At 35.6% G+C, this 17,133-nt stretch overlaps 3 protein-coding genes across 9 annotated transcripts; 1 reads left to right on the top strand and 2 right to left on the bottom strand.

The window, feature by feature from the left end:
• The first annotated feature begins 75 nt into the window (after positions 1-75).
• On the top strand, positions 76-1,169 carry LOC136409265 (transmembrane protein 234 homolog). The gene is made up of 4 exons (XM_066390667.1): positions 76-197; positions 560-702; positions 758-917; positions 969-1,169. The coding sequence occupies exons 1-4, from the start codon at positions 185-187 to the stop codon at positions 1,046-1,048; spliced, it is 396 nt and encodes a 131-aa protein (XP_066246764.1). The 5' UTR covers positions 76-184; the 3' UTR covers positions 1,049-1,169.
• Positions 1,067-8,337, bottom strand: tral (trailer hitch). 7 transcript variants are annotated; one of them, XM_066390660.1, is made up of 8 exons: positions 8,072-8,337; positions 7,191-7,646; positions 6,155-6,264; positions 4,882-5,460; positions 4,407-4,555; positions 4,226-4,344; positions 3,863-4,140; positions 1,067-1,656 (listed from the first exon to the last, which is right to left on the bottom strand). In XM_066390660.1, exons 1-8 carry the CDS (start codon positions 8,190-8,192, stop codon positions 1,654-1,656), a joined length of 1,815 nt encoding a protein of 604 aa, XP_066246757.1. In that variant the 5' UTR covers positions 8,193-8,337; the 3' UTR covers positions 1,067-1,653. The 7 variants fall into 7 exon arrangements, with proteins under 7 accessions (XP_066246757.1, XP_066246756.1, XP_066246759.1 ...); XM_066390659.1 differs by having other exon boundaries at positions 3,868-4,140; XM_066390662.1 differs by having other exon boundaries at positions 3,868-4,116.
• Positions 8,338-9,548: 1,211 nt separating this feature from the next.
• Positions 9,549-16,102, bottom strand: LOC136409272 (uncharacterized). Its single transcript, XM_066390682.1, has 12 exons — positions 15,945-16,102; positions 15,572-15,880; positions 14,802-15,057; positions 14,480-14,742; positions 14,149-14,424; positions 14,032-14,093; positions 13,912-13,971; positions 10,825-11,064; positions 10,580-10,775; positions 10,190-10,529; positions 9,957-10,124; positions 9,549-9,806 (listed from the first exon to the last, which is right to left on the bottom strand). The coding sequence occupies exons 1-12, from the start codon at positions 15,965-15,967 to the stop codon at positions 9,663-9,665; spliced, it is 2,337 nt and encodes a 778-aa protein (XP_066246779.1). The 5' UTR covers positions 15,968-16,102; the 3' UTR covers positions 9,549-9,662.
• Positions 16,103-17,133: the final 1,031 nt, after the last annotated feature.

Below are 17,133 nucleotides of genomic sequence, written 5' to 3'. Positions count from 1 at the left end.
TTTACAACTGAAAGAGTAATGAGGGTGCACTTTTGACTTTTCTTCATGCTTCCAGGTCTCTGACCGTGATGAAATACTTCTTCGAAAACTACATGCATCACAGAATAGAATGGATAATTTGAGAATCTTAGAACTGGAGAAACCATTAACATTTTAAATTCAATAAATAAGGAAGCTTGTCAAAATGTTGGACATATGTAAGTTTTATCATTATGATGAAAAATGTTAGATTATGTTGATAATTATGGCATGGAAACCAAAGGTCAAATTAACGTGTTGTCACTTTTCTGCACGCTAATTACAATAAAAACGTTAAAATAGACCATGGTATTAGTCAGATTTCTGGTTTCAATGGAAATGAGCTTAGTGTTAAAGTTAACAGCATATTAATAATTCGGCCCAAGACCCAGTTTTTCAAACTCCTTGCAACTTTTAGTAAGATCATTTCTACAAAAACTACGAAAACAAACCAAAGCATTAGTTGGTGGTGGATGGTACAGAAATAATCTATCTTAAATAATTAATCTTGGATAATTTAGTTCTCTTATTTATATTCCAGATGCATTAATCTGTGTAGCAGCCTTATGGGGCCTCACAAACCCTATAATTAAAAAAAACTCCACAGCCATAAAAGAGATTAAAGCCAAGTCTGCAATCACTCAACTTCGTCTTGAGATAAAGTATTTGCTAACCCATCTTGAAGTATGTAATATATTACCAATTACTTCAAACTCCTTTGTAAGTCCAAAACTTTCAGTATGTTGCTCCAATGACAGTCAATCAGCTTGGATCTGTGCTGTATTTTTTTACTTTACAAAATACGGATTTAACTTTGTCAGTGCCTTTAGCTAATTCATTGACTTTTATATTTACTGCAGTTGGTGGTTCATATCTAGAGGAAAAACTTCCCACTAAGAGTAAGTTACTTTGGTCAATGTTAATAATCTAGGTATTCATAGTTACTTTAGAAGTTTTAGCTGGAAGTGCCTTCATCTTATTTGGGACAATCTTATGTTGCTATGATAAGCAGTTAATGAATCATTTATGAAAAAGTAAAAGGCTGAAATTTCATCACACAATTTTTAATTAGTCTTTATTATGAAGTTCACTTATGCATTTAACAATAATAACTGTATTCAATAAATTACAACAAGAGTACGGGACCTAAATGAACTGAACTTAAATCTCTCCATAGTTACCAATCCTAGTCGAACCATTGCAAAAAAAATAATATATGTGTAATAAAGAAAATCCCGGCAGAAAACTAAATTACATCCAGATGATTCTCAACCATCCTTTAACTACAAAGTAAAAAAAAATTAAAGATTTATCTCCAATAGCAGTAAAAAATATACTAATATTTAAGCCGACGCAGGCCCTATCGGGTTTTATTTTTTATATAAAATAAGAAATATTATTTATCACTTAAGGTACACGTATCCTACGATTAATACTGACACCAGGAAGTTATAGAACACAAGAAAGGCTCTTGCGCTGGACGATTTTACCTAATTTTTAATGGTGGATCACAGTCAACTGGTACAATTCTATGCGAAGACGTTTTTGTTTATTATTTAGTCGTCAACCAGGCAGTTTCTTCTTGTCCAGACTCCTGTGTCAGTGAAGCCTTGTAGATTTCGTCAGATCATGGTTTTACTGTAAACGTAGAATTACTTTTAGATGAGTTTTCCTGAACCATACAAAGTGCTCCAGAAAACGTATGTTACATAGGGATTATGGAAATGGTTTGAGCGATCATCCTGGAAACATTGGTCATAAGAATCAACAAAATCCATCCATTGACCAAATTTATACTTTTCATCGTTTTCGATAAATCGAAAAAAATATTTTCGCATCGTAATTCAATAAAAAAAATTGGAAAATGAGAACCGCCGCGGGATGGAGGTAGTTATTTATGGACCAAAAGTCTTCCTTGATATTTTTTGTACCTGTTACCGTTTCACCGGAATCCTGACTTTTGTGATGTATTGCCTTAAAGCTGGTTGCGTTTAGGCTATGAATAATCTAAATAATAATAATAATAATAACCTTAACAAGGAAATCACATTCCAAAATTTGTCGGAAGTGACCTCCTCCAACGCTTACACATGCGTCCGCCCTTCTCACTTAATGCCCATACTGTTTTGAATACCCCGGAATATTTCTTACGGTTTCAAATGTACCTAATGTTCGATTTCGTAATTGATCAACGGTATTTACTTTTTTTTTTTTTTTTTGAACGCCGTGTCGGTAGGTAACGAAGCGTTTGCGTATCTATGTTTATATGAACTTTTAGTCATGAAATAAGCTGAGGAATCGCTTCCTTCTGCATGTACATACATGATATTTAGGAACATCCTGTATAATGGAAAGGACTATAATTAAAGATAAATAATTAAAATATTAGTAATAAAAACGAGCATTTTTCTTATAATTTAAAATATTTTGTATATTTTACCATAATCCCCATGTGATGCAGTTTATCTGAAACACTAATGGCATTAAATATAAATACCAACTAAACCGTCAAACTTCGAGATAGTATTTTTGTAGAGAAACAAAATATCCACGGACATGTCCACCGGCGGAACAAACTGGTTTAGTATAATGCATGCAAATCGACTCATAAATGCTCAAATTTTTCCGAATTTTAAGGGAATGTTTCTATGTCTGCATGGTTAGAAGAAAGTTCTTTTAACTTTATAATAAATTCAAATTTGAGCAATTAATCATTCGACACTATTCTGAACTTGTTATTGTTAGTTTCCCATATAGACCAACTATAAATTGGTCAAAATAAATCTCTATTTGTAAATTAACAAAACAAAAAACTCTCTTCCACCAAAATAAACACAAATTGACGTAACAGAAATTCGATTTCCTTTTACAGACAATAAAGGTGAGAAGAATTATTTGAAATAAGTCTAACACTATTAAAAGTTAAAAAATATTAGTCGCACTAGTTTAAAGTATGCATTAAAACAATAAGAAAATAAGAATATTTCGTAAATGTATAACATTGCACAGGGTACCCCAAATTGACTCTCAGTATAGAGATCTCTCAAAAATCATTAAAGATACTAAAACCTTTTATTCCATAGTAATCGTGTTTATTTTAACGTCTCGCTCAATTATTCGTTGAATCGTACAGGAGGAATACAATTTAATTTTCTCATCTTACTTAATCTCAAAAGAATTTACATAACTTTGATTTTCAGTGCCCAAGTTAAGAATTTTGTTAATTTATTTTTTTGAAAATACGGAATAAAATAATTCAGAATAATCGAATGTTCTTTTGAGTTGTGTAATTGTGACATTTGTCATTAATGCAGCTGATATTTAGTAAGTGAAAGTGAGTCTTAGGTACGTACAGTGGAGCCATTCCGTGTGAAGAGAGACACCGTTGGATGGTCCTACACACAGGAAGAGAACGATGGGAGCAAAAAATCGGAATAAAATAAATTGGTGGTTTAAAAATTCAAAGGAGACATTCAGACTGTTATTTTTTTAAGTATACAGGTAAATTTTAGCATGTCCACAGGACCGACGTAATTAGAAATTTAGTTCAAAGTTTAATTCGGTTTTGATATTAATTCTACTATTCTTCAATTCACTTTTTTAAAGGACTAAGAATTTCGCAAATATAAAATTTCTCACATTTGCAAGGAATTTTATATATGATATATGTTGTGTATTCAATTTTGTTTCAATTCTACATGGTTCCTAAAATTCCCATGTTAAAAAACTGAATTTGGGACACCCCGCACATATTTCAAACAATCTTCACCCGCTCCGCAACCGATTCGAGTACCAACGAAACAAACAAATTCTCCAAACTGAACCATCGATATATCGTATTCACCTGACCTACGCATGCCGGAGGGTCGGCCGCCGCGATTTGATCAATTTTTTTAGCAGGCAGCGCCTCTTCGATGGGCGCTTTCTCCTCGACGATTAAGCCGTCTTTAATCTTCGATTCCTCCCTTTTACTATCCGCATTCTCGGGGTTCGTTTCATGTACTTCAACGTCATTTTTATCCATTCCTTTAGATTGATCGTGCTTATTAGCTATCGCCTCCTCTGCTGTGAGAGGTGTGAAAATGGTTCCGGAATCGACTTCTTGATATAAATGAAAAAAGGCTAACCAAATTTTTTTACGAAGTACAACGATTCACCGAAATTTCTTTGTAAATATACGGAATATTGATAGAAACAATAATCTTACCTGGTTGCTGGTTCTGTTGATTTGTTGGTTGGTCACTGGACCTGCGCTGCTGAGGGTATCTGTTGTAGCCGCGATATCCCCCACGAAACCCTCCTCGGAAACCCCCACGTCCACGGTAGCTAAACAAACAGTCAAATATTAAATTATTGGGAACAATGAGTGGTAACTGTATTATTTTTACCTTCCCCTCCTTGTAGCTGCTACGCCGAATGTCTCAGAATTAAGTTTCCTTTCTTGGCGCCAATCAGTCTTCTGCATTTTACCCTTGGCACGTTCCACTGCCTCACACGATATCTTGTCAAAGAAGGACTTAGCTTTGTCATAGAATATCTACAAAAAAAAGAAGACTAATATTAATACAAACTTATTGTAAAAGACAAGTGTTTCAAATGAGTTGAATAAGGTACAAAGAGGGGATCACCCAATATGAATATGTATGCCAATACAGGATGTTGTATATCCCTAAATGGTTGCTAATGTTTTTATGGCAGTATATTCCCAGTCTACTTTGGAAAATGTATAGTGAAGCAATTAATGATGAACAATAAAAAATATGAAGTTTTTGTCATCTTTTTGAATCTGGAAATGTGGTAAATATTTGGGGAAGTACGACTTTGTAGAATCGAAATTAAACCCCACGCCAAAAAACTACACACCTCATGATCCTCCTCTTGTTCAGTCTCTCCAGCTCCCGTCTCATTGCCGGAATCATCCTTTTTCTCCGCTTCGGGACCGCCACCAACAGCTCCATTTACTACCTCGGATTTCGAACTGCCGGCATCGTCCAATTTCACCTTCGCCAGCTTGCTTCTCAACTCTTCAAATTCGGTATTCGCCTGTTCAAAGTCGTATTCGCTATCAAACTTGAGAGTAGACTTCTTATTGTTGGTCGTTTGACCCACTGCACCCGCTCCAGGCCTGAATGGTGCACCTCTCGGTCTTCCCCTGCCTCTGGGCACGCCTCGCATATTCGAGTTGGGCCATCCACCGCCGCCTCGATTGTAGTTTTGATAGCCTCCCTGGTTGTTCTGGTAGCCGCCCTGATGGTTTTGATAACCACCCTGATTGTTTTGTTGCTGATACGGCCTGCCTCTAGTCTGTGGTCGGCCTTGACTTTGGTTATCGGGCCGATTTTGAGAATCCCTGCGTTCCCTGGATCTAGGTCTCAAATGCTGCTGTTGCTGATTTTGACCCCTAGGCGGTTGGATGGGTTTCACTTGTCTCCTGTTGCCATCCTGAAAAGCAATATCAAGCGATGAATTAAGATGTCGGATCCACATGCATATTTTTAAGATTCTCTGCTATTATTGGATAACAGCAGTTTAGGAAATTTCTTTTTCTAACGTTGATAAATTAAACTGGAGTTTTAATTAATAAACCCTGTGACTAAACGGTTTTCAATTCGTATTAGTTGCATAATGAAAATAATTACCTTCATTGAATTACTCAGTTTACAAATTTTAACAAAATAAAAATAGATTAAACAGTTGTTCCTGAATACCTATACTTGAATTTGTTACAAACTCAGAGTAATAGCAGAGCACTTTGGCCTAGTTTTACTATTCTGAATGTGTACTCCAATTTATCACAAGCTAAGGACACCCCTACAGGTTAAAAAAAATTATCACACCTAACATAACAAAATAAACTGTATATTGAATTTATATCTAGATTGGACAATGGAATTCAGTCTATACTGGATTCCCATCTAGATTATCACTTCCAAAAAGACCTATCGTTTTCTAGTATATATTTTGGGTTACATCCAATTAGCTTGTTTGGGACAATATTTATCACATTTACATTTTTGATGGTCATTCTTACAGATTGTTTCATTATTTTACGATTTCAAATTTGAAATGACAATAATTTCATACTTTATAGATTTAAAAATGCTTTGACAACTACTCATTAATACATCATCCTTACCCGCTGTTGGCTAGTTCCAGCCTGAGTGCCCTGATCAACAGATATAGATTTACGAGATCCAATTGATGCAGGTGTAGTGCTGCGACTGGCTGCCCCACCGCCAATAAAATCTAGAACCGAATCTAATTTGAGACCTCTAGAATTCTTATGGGGCTATATAGAAGATATGTACTAACAAAAAGTTAAGTTAATTAAAAAGTTGGTAAAAAAAAATACAATAAATTTATAGATGTAAAGAAAACCCTGTATAAATGAGTTTTATTACCCATCCAAAAAATGTTATATTTGGGGAACACATGATCCAAAATATTGTTGAAAATAAGAGTACACATTAAACTATAATAATGCAAAAAGGTGAATTCCCAAAGGCAAGGAATTATTATATGCACAAAATTAAAATCTGTATAATTACAACAAATTCCAAAAATCTTCTATTGTCAACTGTTAAATGCTGCTAAATAACATATAGATTTTGGGTGATGAATTCTCCCAAGTCAATCAAACTTCAAATGGAACATATCATTACAAACATTGTGAAGCCTTAAAAACTGATTGATTATATTCTTACACTTCAATTTTGTGGTGTATTTCTCAAAAAATTTTAAGATCTTTTAAACTCATGAAGAAACAACTTGAAAAAATAAAAATGTAGAAATACTAATGTTTGTTTCTCTAAATGTACTGCCTACTTTTGTCATAAAATGCTTATATAACTGAATCTCAGTATAAAATCAATAAAATGACAAAGCTAGCTTAACAGACACAAATTTACTGTCACGCAATCTACCAGACAAAACTTGCAAGGAACCAACAAAGCAGAATAATCAATCATTCTGATTAGCTAGATTCTGAGCATATCACAAGCTCTAAATGCTATTGAATAATAAACATGTATGAAAATTACAAATTTTCAATGCAATTAGGTATAAAACTGCTGCAACTAATAAAAACTCTAATCGTGTTACTCACTTAAACCATACAAAAAGCAAAAGCAGCAAGCAGGCAGCATCAAAAGCAAATAAAACATATTCATTACCAGAAAGATCATTAATCGGCCTTGGCGGCTCCCCTGCAGGAGGCGGAGGAGATAGTAAAGGAGGCGGCGCTCCAACATTCGCTGAGCCCCCAGGGGGAGAAATTATCAACTCACTTGGCTTGGAATCGCCGCCAGCAGACGATCCAGACCTAATGTTTCCTGGAAGGCCTTGTGCAGCTCCTGTTGTTAGACCCCCCATTGGCATGAAGGATCCATAAGGTGGATGGGTCATGTGCCCCAATATTGGATGCTGCTGGAATGATTGGCCACCCAAAGAAGGAGGTACCGATAGCTGCATAATGGCAGGGTCATTAAGGGGCTGTGGATGAGGTGCCACATTGTTCACAATCCGGATATCTTTGATATCAGAGCCCCGGAAAAGAATGTAATCATACACTTGGTTTTGGGCTGGAACTGGAAATTGGGCATCCCGGTTTTCAGTACCAAATGATCGCACTGTAAAGAAAAAATGTTTTAACTTTTGGGTTGATATTCCTAAATTCCATTTCTTTTTGAACAACAAAAAAAACAAAGAAGCAGCCATTTTTTAATATTTTTTTAAACTGAAATAATTCAATGAACAGCATTTTCTGTAGTCCCTTGAATGGCAAATCAGTTTTATGCCCTCTATTCGCCTTCAAATCAGCCCAATTGCAAAGAAGCGATGTAATTACAGTACATAATCAAAAATTATTCATGGAAGAGACAAAATCAATTTGACATTCCTCAAAATTCAGTGAACAAAAAACTGACCAATTTCAAATACAAGCTCTTGGATTTTAGATTTGCAAAATATGGGTGAAAATCACCCCCGATCCACACAATTTAGGACCCAATGAGTAAAAAAATTGAAAAATCCTGTTAAAAACTTTTCTACTTACCGGACGCCAAAGCTATCGTACACTCTTGGGGATCAACGGTAAATAGCCGACCTTCGTATCGAATATCGGCTTTTGAGATGAGGCTGATTTTTGACCCGAGTTCCGGCATTCCCGTGGTCATCTTGGATGGCGGATTTCCCTTCTAGACTGGAGGATGAAGACCGATTTCTCTCAAAGGCCCTTCACTTTGAGGAAAACGGAAAAGAAAAAACAGATATTTCCGTATCGATGATGGCGGATAAACAGCTGACAGACAGTCTGAGTCTAATATATGGATTTGACGGAAGTTTATGATCATTTGACATTGACAGATACGCGTGTAACTTTAAGAGGTATTTTCGTACTTCACATATGCTCTATAAGCATTCTACTCATGCACTGAGTGCAAATGCGACTATTTATACAAGGTTAGAAGTGCATTAGTGCGGCTTAATTAATTACGGTTTAAAACACCCCATAGTGATAATCCGTGATAATTGCAAAACTAGAATGGTTTGAGGAACGAAGAAAATTATCGTTTGGTACAACTCCCTCTTTGGTATTCTCCATTTCTTTTTCCTCTTCGATCTTTTAGTAATGCGCCTTTCTTTACCAGAAACATGATCGTTGGCCAAAAATTCATTGTGACTATGAAATTACCGTACTTGTATTTGTATGTTGAGGAAGTCGATTTTCGTTCATCCTATTTGTGATCCCGCATTTAAAACTTCCATTTTATTTCCCATTTTTTTCAGAAAATGTGAAATTTGAAACAGCCCGCTTTTACAAAATAATTTGGCTGAATCAGTTATAATTCGCGGTCATTTTCATCTCAGTACCTTGGCATTGACCAACAAAAATGTCAAGCCTCTTCCTATACAGGGTTATTCACCCAACCCGTTCATTAGAAGTTTACTAGGATCTAAAAGTGATACGAATTTGAAATTTTGGAGTTAAGTTCGACATATACTATTTTTTTAAAATATTTTCAACTTGCTGTTACTTCCGGTTTAGCCGGAAATAGCTATAACTTGCTTATTTCAAATGGAACCCTCAGTATATTATTTTATTTTTAGATTCTACATAATATTTTAGGTGCATTTTCTGTATAATGTTCTATACTTAGTTCTGACCGTTTTTGAGATATTTGACCTTGAATTAAAAACATGCCTCTGTAATGACCAATTTTAAAATTGCATATTTCTGTAGTTATTAAAGACATAATATCCATATTTTTCAGAATGTCAATACATAGTCTTAGGTTCGCTCTTTCACTATTTACATGGCTACTAAGCCATGTAAATAGCCCTGTATACATGACAACCTGCAAATGTGAAAAAATACGTGGTCTGTTTGATTCTATTTAGTTTTATTGAGACAAATAATTTATTATATAATTATAATGTCAATTTATTTTTACATAAACTCTACGTAAGACTCAACTTATATTTACGAAGAATGTTATAAAGACCTCCAAATCTTAGAATGGAAAAAAATATTTACAAAAAAGGAAAGCTACTTTTAATGACAAATGTTAAATTCACATAACAGACAATTGTTACCCTTACGTATTAATATTTTTAACGATATAATATGTCTGATTTTTCGACGCTTACTGAGGCGGCGGAGGCGGTGGAGCGAATGCGTTGAAATATAAAGACGCGTTATACATTGACGACGTTGAATTTTCCTGCGTGGTAGGCGGCGGTGGTGGGGGTGGGGCGCCAAAGACAAAACCAGGAGGCATATGGTAGCCCTAAAATGATTAAAACAAAAAATATGAAGGTTGATGTTTATTGTATTGTGTTGCATAGACTAAAAGTATTTCCATATTAAACTGAGTTAACTACGAACATTTACTTTCAATAGTAATATTTAATAACAAGACAGACATTTCCAGACTTACCGGATATCCTTGTGTTCCGGGAGGTGGATAATGTGTTTGGTAGTTCATCATATTCGAAGAAGAGCTTTGGGAAGTTGCTGGCGGCGGCGGAGGAGGAGGTTGTGTAAGTTTCAGTGATACTGCCATTGATGATGGTGATATATGATTTCCAGATGCCGCTTGATTATGCTGTAAATGAGAAGGAAAACGTGTGATTTACAAAGTAAAGTATTACATTAACCTGCGTTCCTTACATGTTGATAGGGTTGATTAAGCATCCCGGCCCCTTGCCCCATATTCGACTGATGTGTTGTTTGATGATTCTGCTGCTGACTGCTCACCTGCGGTGCCCGATTTTGCATCTGGTTATTCTGAATTTGCTTCTTAATCGCCGCTTGACGACTTTGTTGATTTTGTATACGATTCTTGAATGCCGCAATTTGCTCTAAGACTTGTTGCTGCATTTGCTGCTGAGCTACTTCTTCGGATTGTTGTTGAATATTGTTAGTCGGTGTAGGTTTTGACTGATTTGATCCATATTTAGAGGGCGACCGAGGTTTTTTTCCTGTAGGAGGACTTCTTGATCGGGATCGACTGAAAAAGAACAAAAACAAATGTATGAAACCACAAAATTTGAAATTTACCTGGTACTAGAGCTGCTGCTACTATCCGAATAAGATCTTCTGCGCCTATGCTCCCTTGAACGACTCCGTTCCCTATCTCTACGAGGTTTGCGCTGACTCGGCGAATAAGAAGAATTTTCATCTCCCCGACCCATACGGCCTCCTCCCATTCCAAATCCACCTCCGCTTCCACTACCTCCACCTCTACGCCAACGACCTATTTCAACAAGTTCATAAATATTCTAACAAATAAAAAATGCATTTACCTCCTCTCCCACCTCCGTATCCGGAGTTCTCGGACATTTCTTGCAGCTTTGGATTGATGACTTGCTTTGCCTCTTTCAAAACAGACACTAGATCAGCAGCTTTATTAGAATTTTGAGGGGTAAAGAAGGTGTAAGCTGTGCCTGTTCTTTGAGATCTTCCGGTACGACCAATGCGGTGTACGTAGTCTTCTGAGTTGCATGGATAGTCATAATTGATAACGAACTTTACGTCTTCAACGTCTGTAATGTTGAGCCTAAATTAGGATGTGTTTGAGGTTTAGGTTCCTAATTAGTAATTTTATATAAGCTAGTCAAGACGTAGGGTTTTTCATCTGACCACTCTTTACGTCAATAACGAAGCTTTTACATAAACGAATATATAAACTTTTTGCACTCACTTTAGACACAAAATGCGCTGTCAAAACCTTTTAACCTAATTTCGGAACACCCTGTATAAGCAATACAAATACGGAGACAACACAAAATGTAGAATATAGCAAAACTTGAGATACTTGAGAAACAAATTGCGAAATTAACGTGCCAGATATATGAAACGTTTTTATATATTGTTTTGTCGTGGTTCAGTTTAAAGTTAATTTATACCAGAATAAAGTAAGACTTACGAATATATTTACCTGAAACAATGAGGGTAATATTCTGGTCTCTTTAGAGATCAAAACTAGTCAGCATTGTTTGTTATGTGAGTTCACGAAAATTTCTTAATGTCGTTCGTAAAAAAAACCAGATTTTTTCTAAGTCTATGATGCATTTTCTACAATATAGGAGAACAATATTTTTTTCTAACAAGGAACAAAGAGTAGTTCGTTTTTTATAACTCGTTGTTTGATCAATTTCTCAGTGTTCCAATTGTGATGGACCAAAATATCCAAATATTTAGCTATTAATTAAAAATGTACTAATATTATTATATTTGATCATACGAGGAATAATTCTCTAATGCCATAAGAAATCCATGTTTCTAGATAATGATGGAAAATTTGATAAAATAAATAGTCTTAAGAAAGGTTATCAGAATTTTACTTTAAACTGAACGAAGGCATTTGTCATATCATTATTGTAGAGCCTATATTAGTGTCTTATATAACTTTTATCCCTTACATCTAAGTGTCGATTCCAACAGCATCTTGGACGTCCCAGTTTCCGCCGTTGGAACGACACTAATTATCAGCGAAACCCACGAGGGAAAAAAAGAAGGCAAAACACAATATCCTACCTATGGGCACCTGTACAGAACAAATGCGCGACAATGCCAAAGAGTTGGCGATGTCGTAGTAAAGGACCAACCGGCCGCCTACAGCTCCTGTCTGCGGTCCCTCTACGCCGCTCGCCCTTCCCACATTCCTCGGTCTAGTGACTAGCACAGCCAGTCGTCTCACGTATCCGACTCCGTCACTTTTAGAGTTGGACAGATAGCGTTCGAGACGTGCCAGCCGGCGACAAACGAGGGCTGGAGGGCGCAAGGGGGCGACAAAGAGCGACAAGGGGCAGCGGCAGGCCGATTTTTTGGCCTCTTATTCAGAGATGGCCGGGATATGTGGTCGACCGACGAGAGGCACACATGCCGATCGCGTGCTTCGACATTAATTGCACACGAGTAAGTTGTGCGCCTCTGAAAAAAGAGGACATTTTGCTGGGTTTAATGTCGGTAGTGTGACTAATTATAGGCCGCCTTGGATTACTTAGCTAAGCGATCAGCTTCTTTACCTAACAAACTTCCTACTCTAGTTAACATTTTTACAGCCAATAGGTCAAAGTTCTAGCAATTTTACCAGGAGAACAATATCCATTAGAACGTTGAAATAAAGACGGAGTATTGATCTATTTAATGGTTTCCATGGATATTATCTTCCTGGTAGAGTTGCCAGTATATTGATCTAGTGACCCTACGTTAAATAAACTGCTTGTCTACAGTTCGGACAGTGCTAATTTTAATTCTAACTTTGGATACCAAAATTTAAAAAATAATTAATTGATTCATACATTTAGTAACAATGAAAAACTTATTCTCTTCCACTTCAAAATGTAGGAACAATTGAGAAAATATTAAAAACTATATTACGTACAGGGTGGAAAGGAAAACGATGCAAAAAAAAAAAATTATTGTAACTTGGAGATGGATTATTGGAATTGGAGAGTAGAAGTCTTCCCTGAAGTGACGTCAAAATGACAAAGTTCAAAAACTCGAATTTTCTGATGATGAGCGATAACTTTGGGACACCTCATCATATATTTTTTCATAAAATCTTAATTGTTCTTAAAGTTAAAACTAAAAGGAAATAAGTTTCCCATTGTAAACTTTAAATTGCAGCGTTAAAAGTGGCTGAAAATTGCTTTATCCGAACCTACAGACGAGTAGGTTACATGGTTATGTAAATTATGGCTAGTCTGTTTTTGAGGTAATAATCAATTTTGACACTAAAGTTGCAAGGCCAAGAATATGGCTCTATATATACATATAGTTTGTTAGACAAGTGATTTTATCTGCTACTTGACATTCTAGGAGCGTACCAGCATACAATAATAATGTTTCCAAAAAAAAATATATCTTTTTAGTTTCGACTGCGGAAACAATGAGTTTGCGACTGGCCCACGTGGTTACGTTAAGACCACCGTGTCGTTCACGGGTGTCGTCAACGGGTCTGAAAGTTACAATAGCACTCATCGATCTTGGCAAAGGATCGTAAAGTAAAAAAATAACACCTGTAAATTTTTTAATTATTTTTAAGCAACATGATGAATCATATAGACAAACATAAATTATTAAGTTTATATGTTTCTTTTCTTAACCAAACTTCCGGCTTGTAACTCCAAACATGCAGATTTTTGAGCTTTGCCATAATTTACATAACATTTAAATTTCAAACCTTAAAATAAAAATGTTAACAAATATAAAGGTGGTTGATATCATTGTTCTACACTTATTTGATAATTTTCTAAAATCCAAATGATGAAAGCAACAAGATCAATCACTGCTTATCTAAAATTGTTATGAAGTCGATATTGAACCTCCGTGAAAATAAAAAAAAAACAAAAAAAACCAAATAAGTAAATTAAGAAAAAACTTACCCAAACCCCTTGCGGCCACGTCCGTTGCGCATAAAATAGGTGCTTTTCCAGTTCTAAAATCTGCAAATAAAATAGTATAAATATTTTTCATCATCCTTTATATAATATCGATATCGCCACCTTGCAAAACCCAATCCCTTTCCTGCTGAGTTTTATCTCCGTGAATGCACACTGCAGGCCAGCTGAATATTACCATTGACTTAACACTGAAAACTTATAAAACTTACACGGTCTTACCCATCCCTTTTCATTTTCCTGGTTATATCATCGACTTTTCTCTTAGTCTCCATGAAAATGATGGTCTTGTTCTCCTTCTCAGACATGATTTCCCTCAGTAGAGTACTCAACTTGTTCTCCTTTTCGTACTCCATACACACGTCGATAATTTGCAGAATATTGTGGTTCGCGGCAAGTTGTAAGGAACCCACGTTAATCTGGACGTATTCTTTCAGAAATTCCGATGCCAATTGCTGAACTTCTTTTGGCCATGTTGCAGACCACATGAGTGTTTGCCTAAAAAAGAATGGATCAAAATTTCCAAGGAAAATACAAGGTAGAACTTGATTGCCTGTCAGGGCGAATTTGTTCAATGATTTTCCTGATTTGAGGCTCAAACCCCATGTCTAACATCCTATCAGCTTCGTCCAACACCAAATAAGTACATCTCCTTAAGTTGGTTCTGTTACTCTCTAAAAAATCAATCAGCCGACCTGGAGTAGCAATAACAATTTCCACCCCATCCATCAGATCTAATGCTTGGGGCCCTTTCGGGGCCCCTCCAAATACACAAGTATTTCGAATACGAGAGCTCTTGCCAAAATCTGTAGCTACCTTGATGATAAAAAAAAGAGTAAATATTTTTGGAATACAGGAGGTAGGACTGTGCCTACCTGTTGAATTTGCTGTGCAAGTTCCCGAGTTGGTGCTAAAATAAGAGCAATAGGGCCATCTCCCCTAACCAATTTTGCTTGATTGTTAATGTGGACGATTCCCGGCAAGATATAGCTCAATGTTTTGCCTGAACCAGTGGAAGCTATTCCAACCATGTCTTTGCCTGAAAGTGCTATTGGCCAGCCTTGGGCTTGAATTGGAGTAGGGGCTTTGAAACCAACTTTGTCTAATTCTTCAGTAACATATTCAGGAAATCTATTAAATTATACAAGGAAAGAATATTATATTTGAAGGAATGAAGATCAGTAGTATTATTACACTATTAATGTACCTAACTGAAAATTGTTTGAAATTAAAATTACTTTACTAAGTGATTCATGTGCAATTGTATGTAATGTCCCATTCAATTTGTTTAAAAATTTGAAATTTTGACACCCTATGTTTTGGCAATGCAATGTTTTTCAGATATAGTTTACATAGTAAATTAACAAGAATTTGTTATAGGAAAAATACTTTATTTAAAAAAACAAGATGTAGCATATAAAGATGCTAATTATTTGTTTTTTGAGTTCGTTTGACCTTATGAAAGGGCCCTTTTGCAAATAGTGGATGATTTTCAACAAATGTTTTTCTATTCTATTGTACCTTTTAATGTCAAACAAGTGAATCACTGATTACGTCCAAGTATATTTGTAAAATGTTTATTCGTAAAAAAATGTATCATACATTTTCAAGTTAGCATCAAATCAGATAGATTATTTTGACTTACCCTGCTTCCTCGAAAGTAAAGACTGGATCAGGAATATTTTTTCCCTTCAATGTAATTTCTTTAGCTTTCCTCCATTCATCAACTTCATAAAAGGGCCTTTCAGATACTGCAGGATGGGGAACATAAAAATCTTTTTTAAATGTTTCTAGACGACTTATATCCCAACGAGGCTTCCTCAAATTGCTTCCAGCTTGGCTTCTACGAGATCCTCCGCCTCCGCCACCACCAGATCCACCACCATAGCCTCTATCTCGGCCTCCTCCACCACCACCTCCTCCACGTTCCCTGCTTCTGGACCTCCTTCGCTCTCTAAGAAAGAAATTAAAATCATTAATCTCTAGAATGGGAGATTTAATTCAAGTAATTATTTTACCTGCGGCCAGTTCGGGGCCTCATAGCCTGTTATAGGTATGCTGTGTCTGTACGTATGTATATCACAGTGCCTAAATCGGACTTTTTGGGTCAAAATTTTGGGATTAGAGACTTGGGAAAGTTAGTGAGTTCACCCAAGATAGTTGGAAGCACTTAAAACGTCCTATTTTTGATATGAAATGAAAATTACAAGTAGGAGGTAAATTTACGCAAAACAGCATTAAATTAAAACAATAGGAAAATGGCGTTTCCCTGTTTCTTTAATCGACAATGCATCACATTTCAATGATGCTTCGAATACTGTCAACGTCTTGTCTCGCTGCTTCTCTCTCGAAGATCGGTGTATTAGCAAAGGATAAAAGTTTCATTTTACTTTACTGCGAAATTCGGGTTTAATCGGCTGATTTCGGTTGCACCTTTCAAGACGGTATACAAGATTGGTAAATAATGGACGAATCAAGTATTTCTAAAATCGTTCGATGTAAGATATTTTAAAAAATAATGCAATTTATGAAGTTTTAATAATATTTTTATCAATATTAATACCCAACACAAAACTAAATAACAGTGGTGTACTATCAAATTGTTAACAACTACTACCTGATTACTACAAAATATTTATCATAAAACAGGTAATTTTTAGCTGATGCAACGACGTATCGCCTCCTAGCATTTTAACGACAATCACAGGCATAGACTTTTCCATTGTATTTGCAGTCTGCTTTGTCAAAAGCTGTATGTCCTGCCGTTTTGCATTGAGCAAGGCAATTTGCAGTATTACTACAGAGTACAACTGAAAAATTGAAAGTATTTAAGTTTTTATTTAAAACAACGGATCATAAACCAAAACATATGAACATATTAATAAATTATTCTCTGAAAAAAGTTAATAATAAATGTAATGTAATTAAAATGCAAATAAACTTACTTAGGGCATCGCTACTGGTAATTGCAATAGTGCTGAACACCAAGAAGCAGAGAACTACAGTTGAAATTGCAGACATTTTCAAACTCAATGTATTTTTTCTAATACGATCGTTTGTATTATGCAGAGAAAGTGGATGTACCGCGATTTTATATTGATAAAAAACGGCAAATTTTCCGTTATATTAATTATTTCTTACTAATTTCAATCGGTATCAGAAGTGAAAAATTAATTATTTCGATATGATACTCAAGGCAATCATCGA

Source organism: Euwallacea similis, chromosome 5 (genome assembly GCF_039881205.1).
Source record: "Euwallacea similis isolate ESF13 chromosome 5, ESF131.1, whole genome shotgun sequence".
In the NCBI taxonomy this organism is placed as follows: domain Eukaryota; kingdom Metazoa; phylum Arthropoda; class Insecta; order Coleoptera; family Curculionidae; genus Euwallacea; species Euwallacea similis.
The sequence above is the reverse complement of the archived record's forward strand: the minus strand, read 5'-3'. Positions and strand labels throughout refer to the sequence as shown.

Bases quoted from the DNA above. Each gene is read 5' to 3' on its own strand.
- tral (XM_066390659.1), bottom strand. From the start codon at position 8,192: ATGACCACGGGAATGCCGGAACTCGGGTCAAAAATCAGCCTCATCTCA. The intron at 7,647-8,071 runs GTAAGTAGAAAA...TTTTCTTTACAG, and splicing joins TACGATAGCTTTGGCGTCCG to TGCGATCATTTGGTACTGAA. The intron at 6,265-7,190 runs GTAATGAATATG...ATTCGGTTCTAG, and splicing joins GCCGATTAATGATCTTTCTG to ATTTTATTGGCGGTGGGGCA.
- LOC136409265 (XM_066390667.1), top strand. The intron at 703-757 runs GTATGTAATATA...CAAAACTTTCAG, and splicing joins ATTTGCTAACCCATCTTGAA to TATGTTGCTCCAATGACAGT. The intron at 918-968 runs GTAAGTTACTTT...TAGTTACTTTAG, and splicing joins GGAAAAACTTCCCACTAAGA to AAGTTTTAGCTGGAAGTGCC.
- LOC136409272 (XM_066390682.1), bottom strand. From the start codon at position 15,967: ATGAGGCCCCGAACTGGCCGCAG. The intron at 14,425-14,479 runs GCAATCAAGTTC...ATTCTTTTTTAG, and splicing joins GAACAAATTCGCCCTGACAG to GCAAACACTCATGTGGTCTG. The intron at 9,807-9,956 runs GTAAGTCTGGAA...TAATCATTTTAG, and splicing joins CCGGAACACAAGGATATCCG to GGCTACCATATGCCTCCTGG.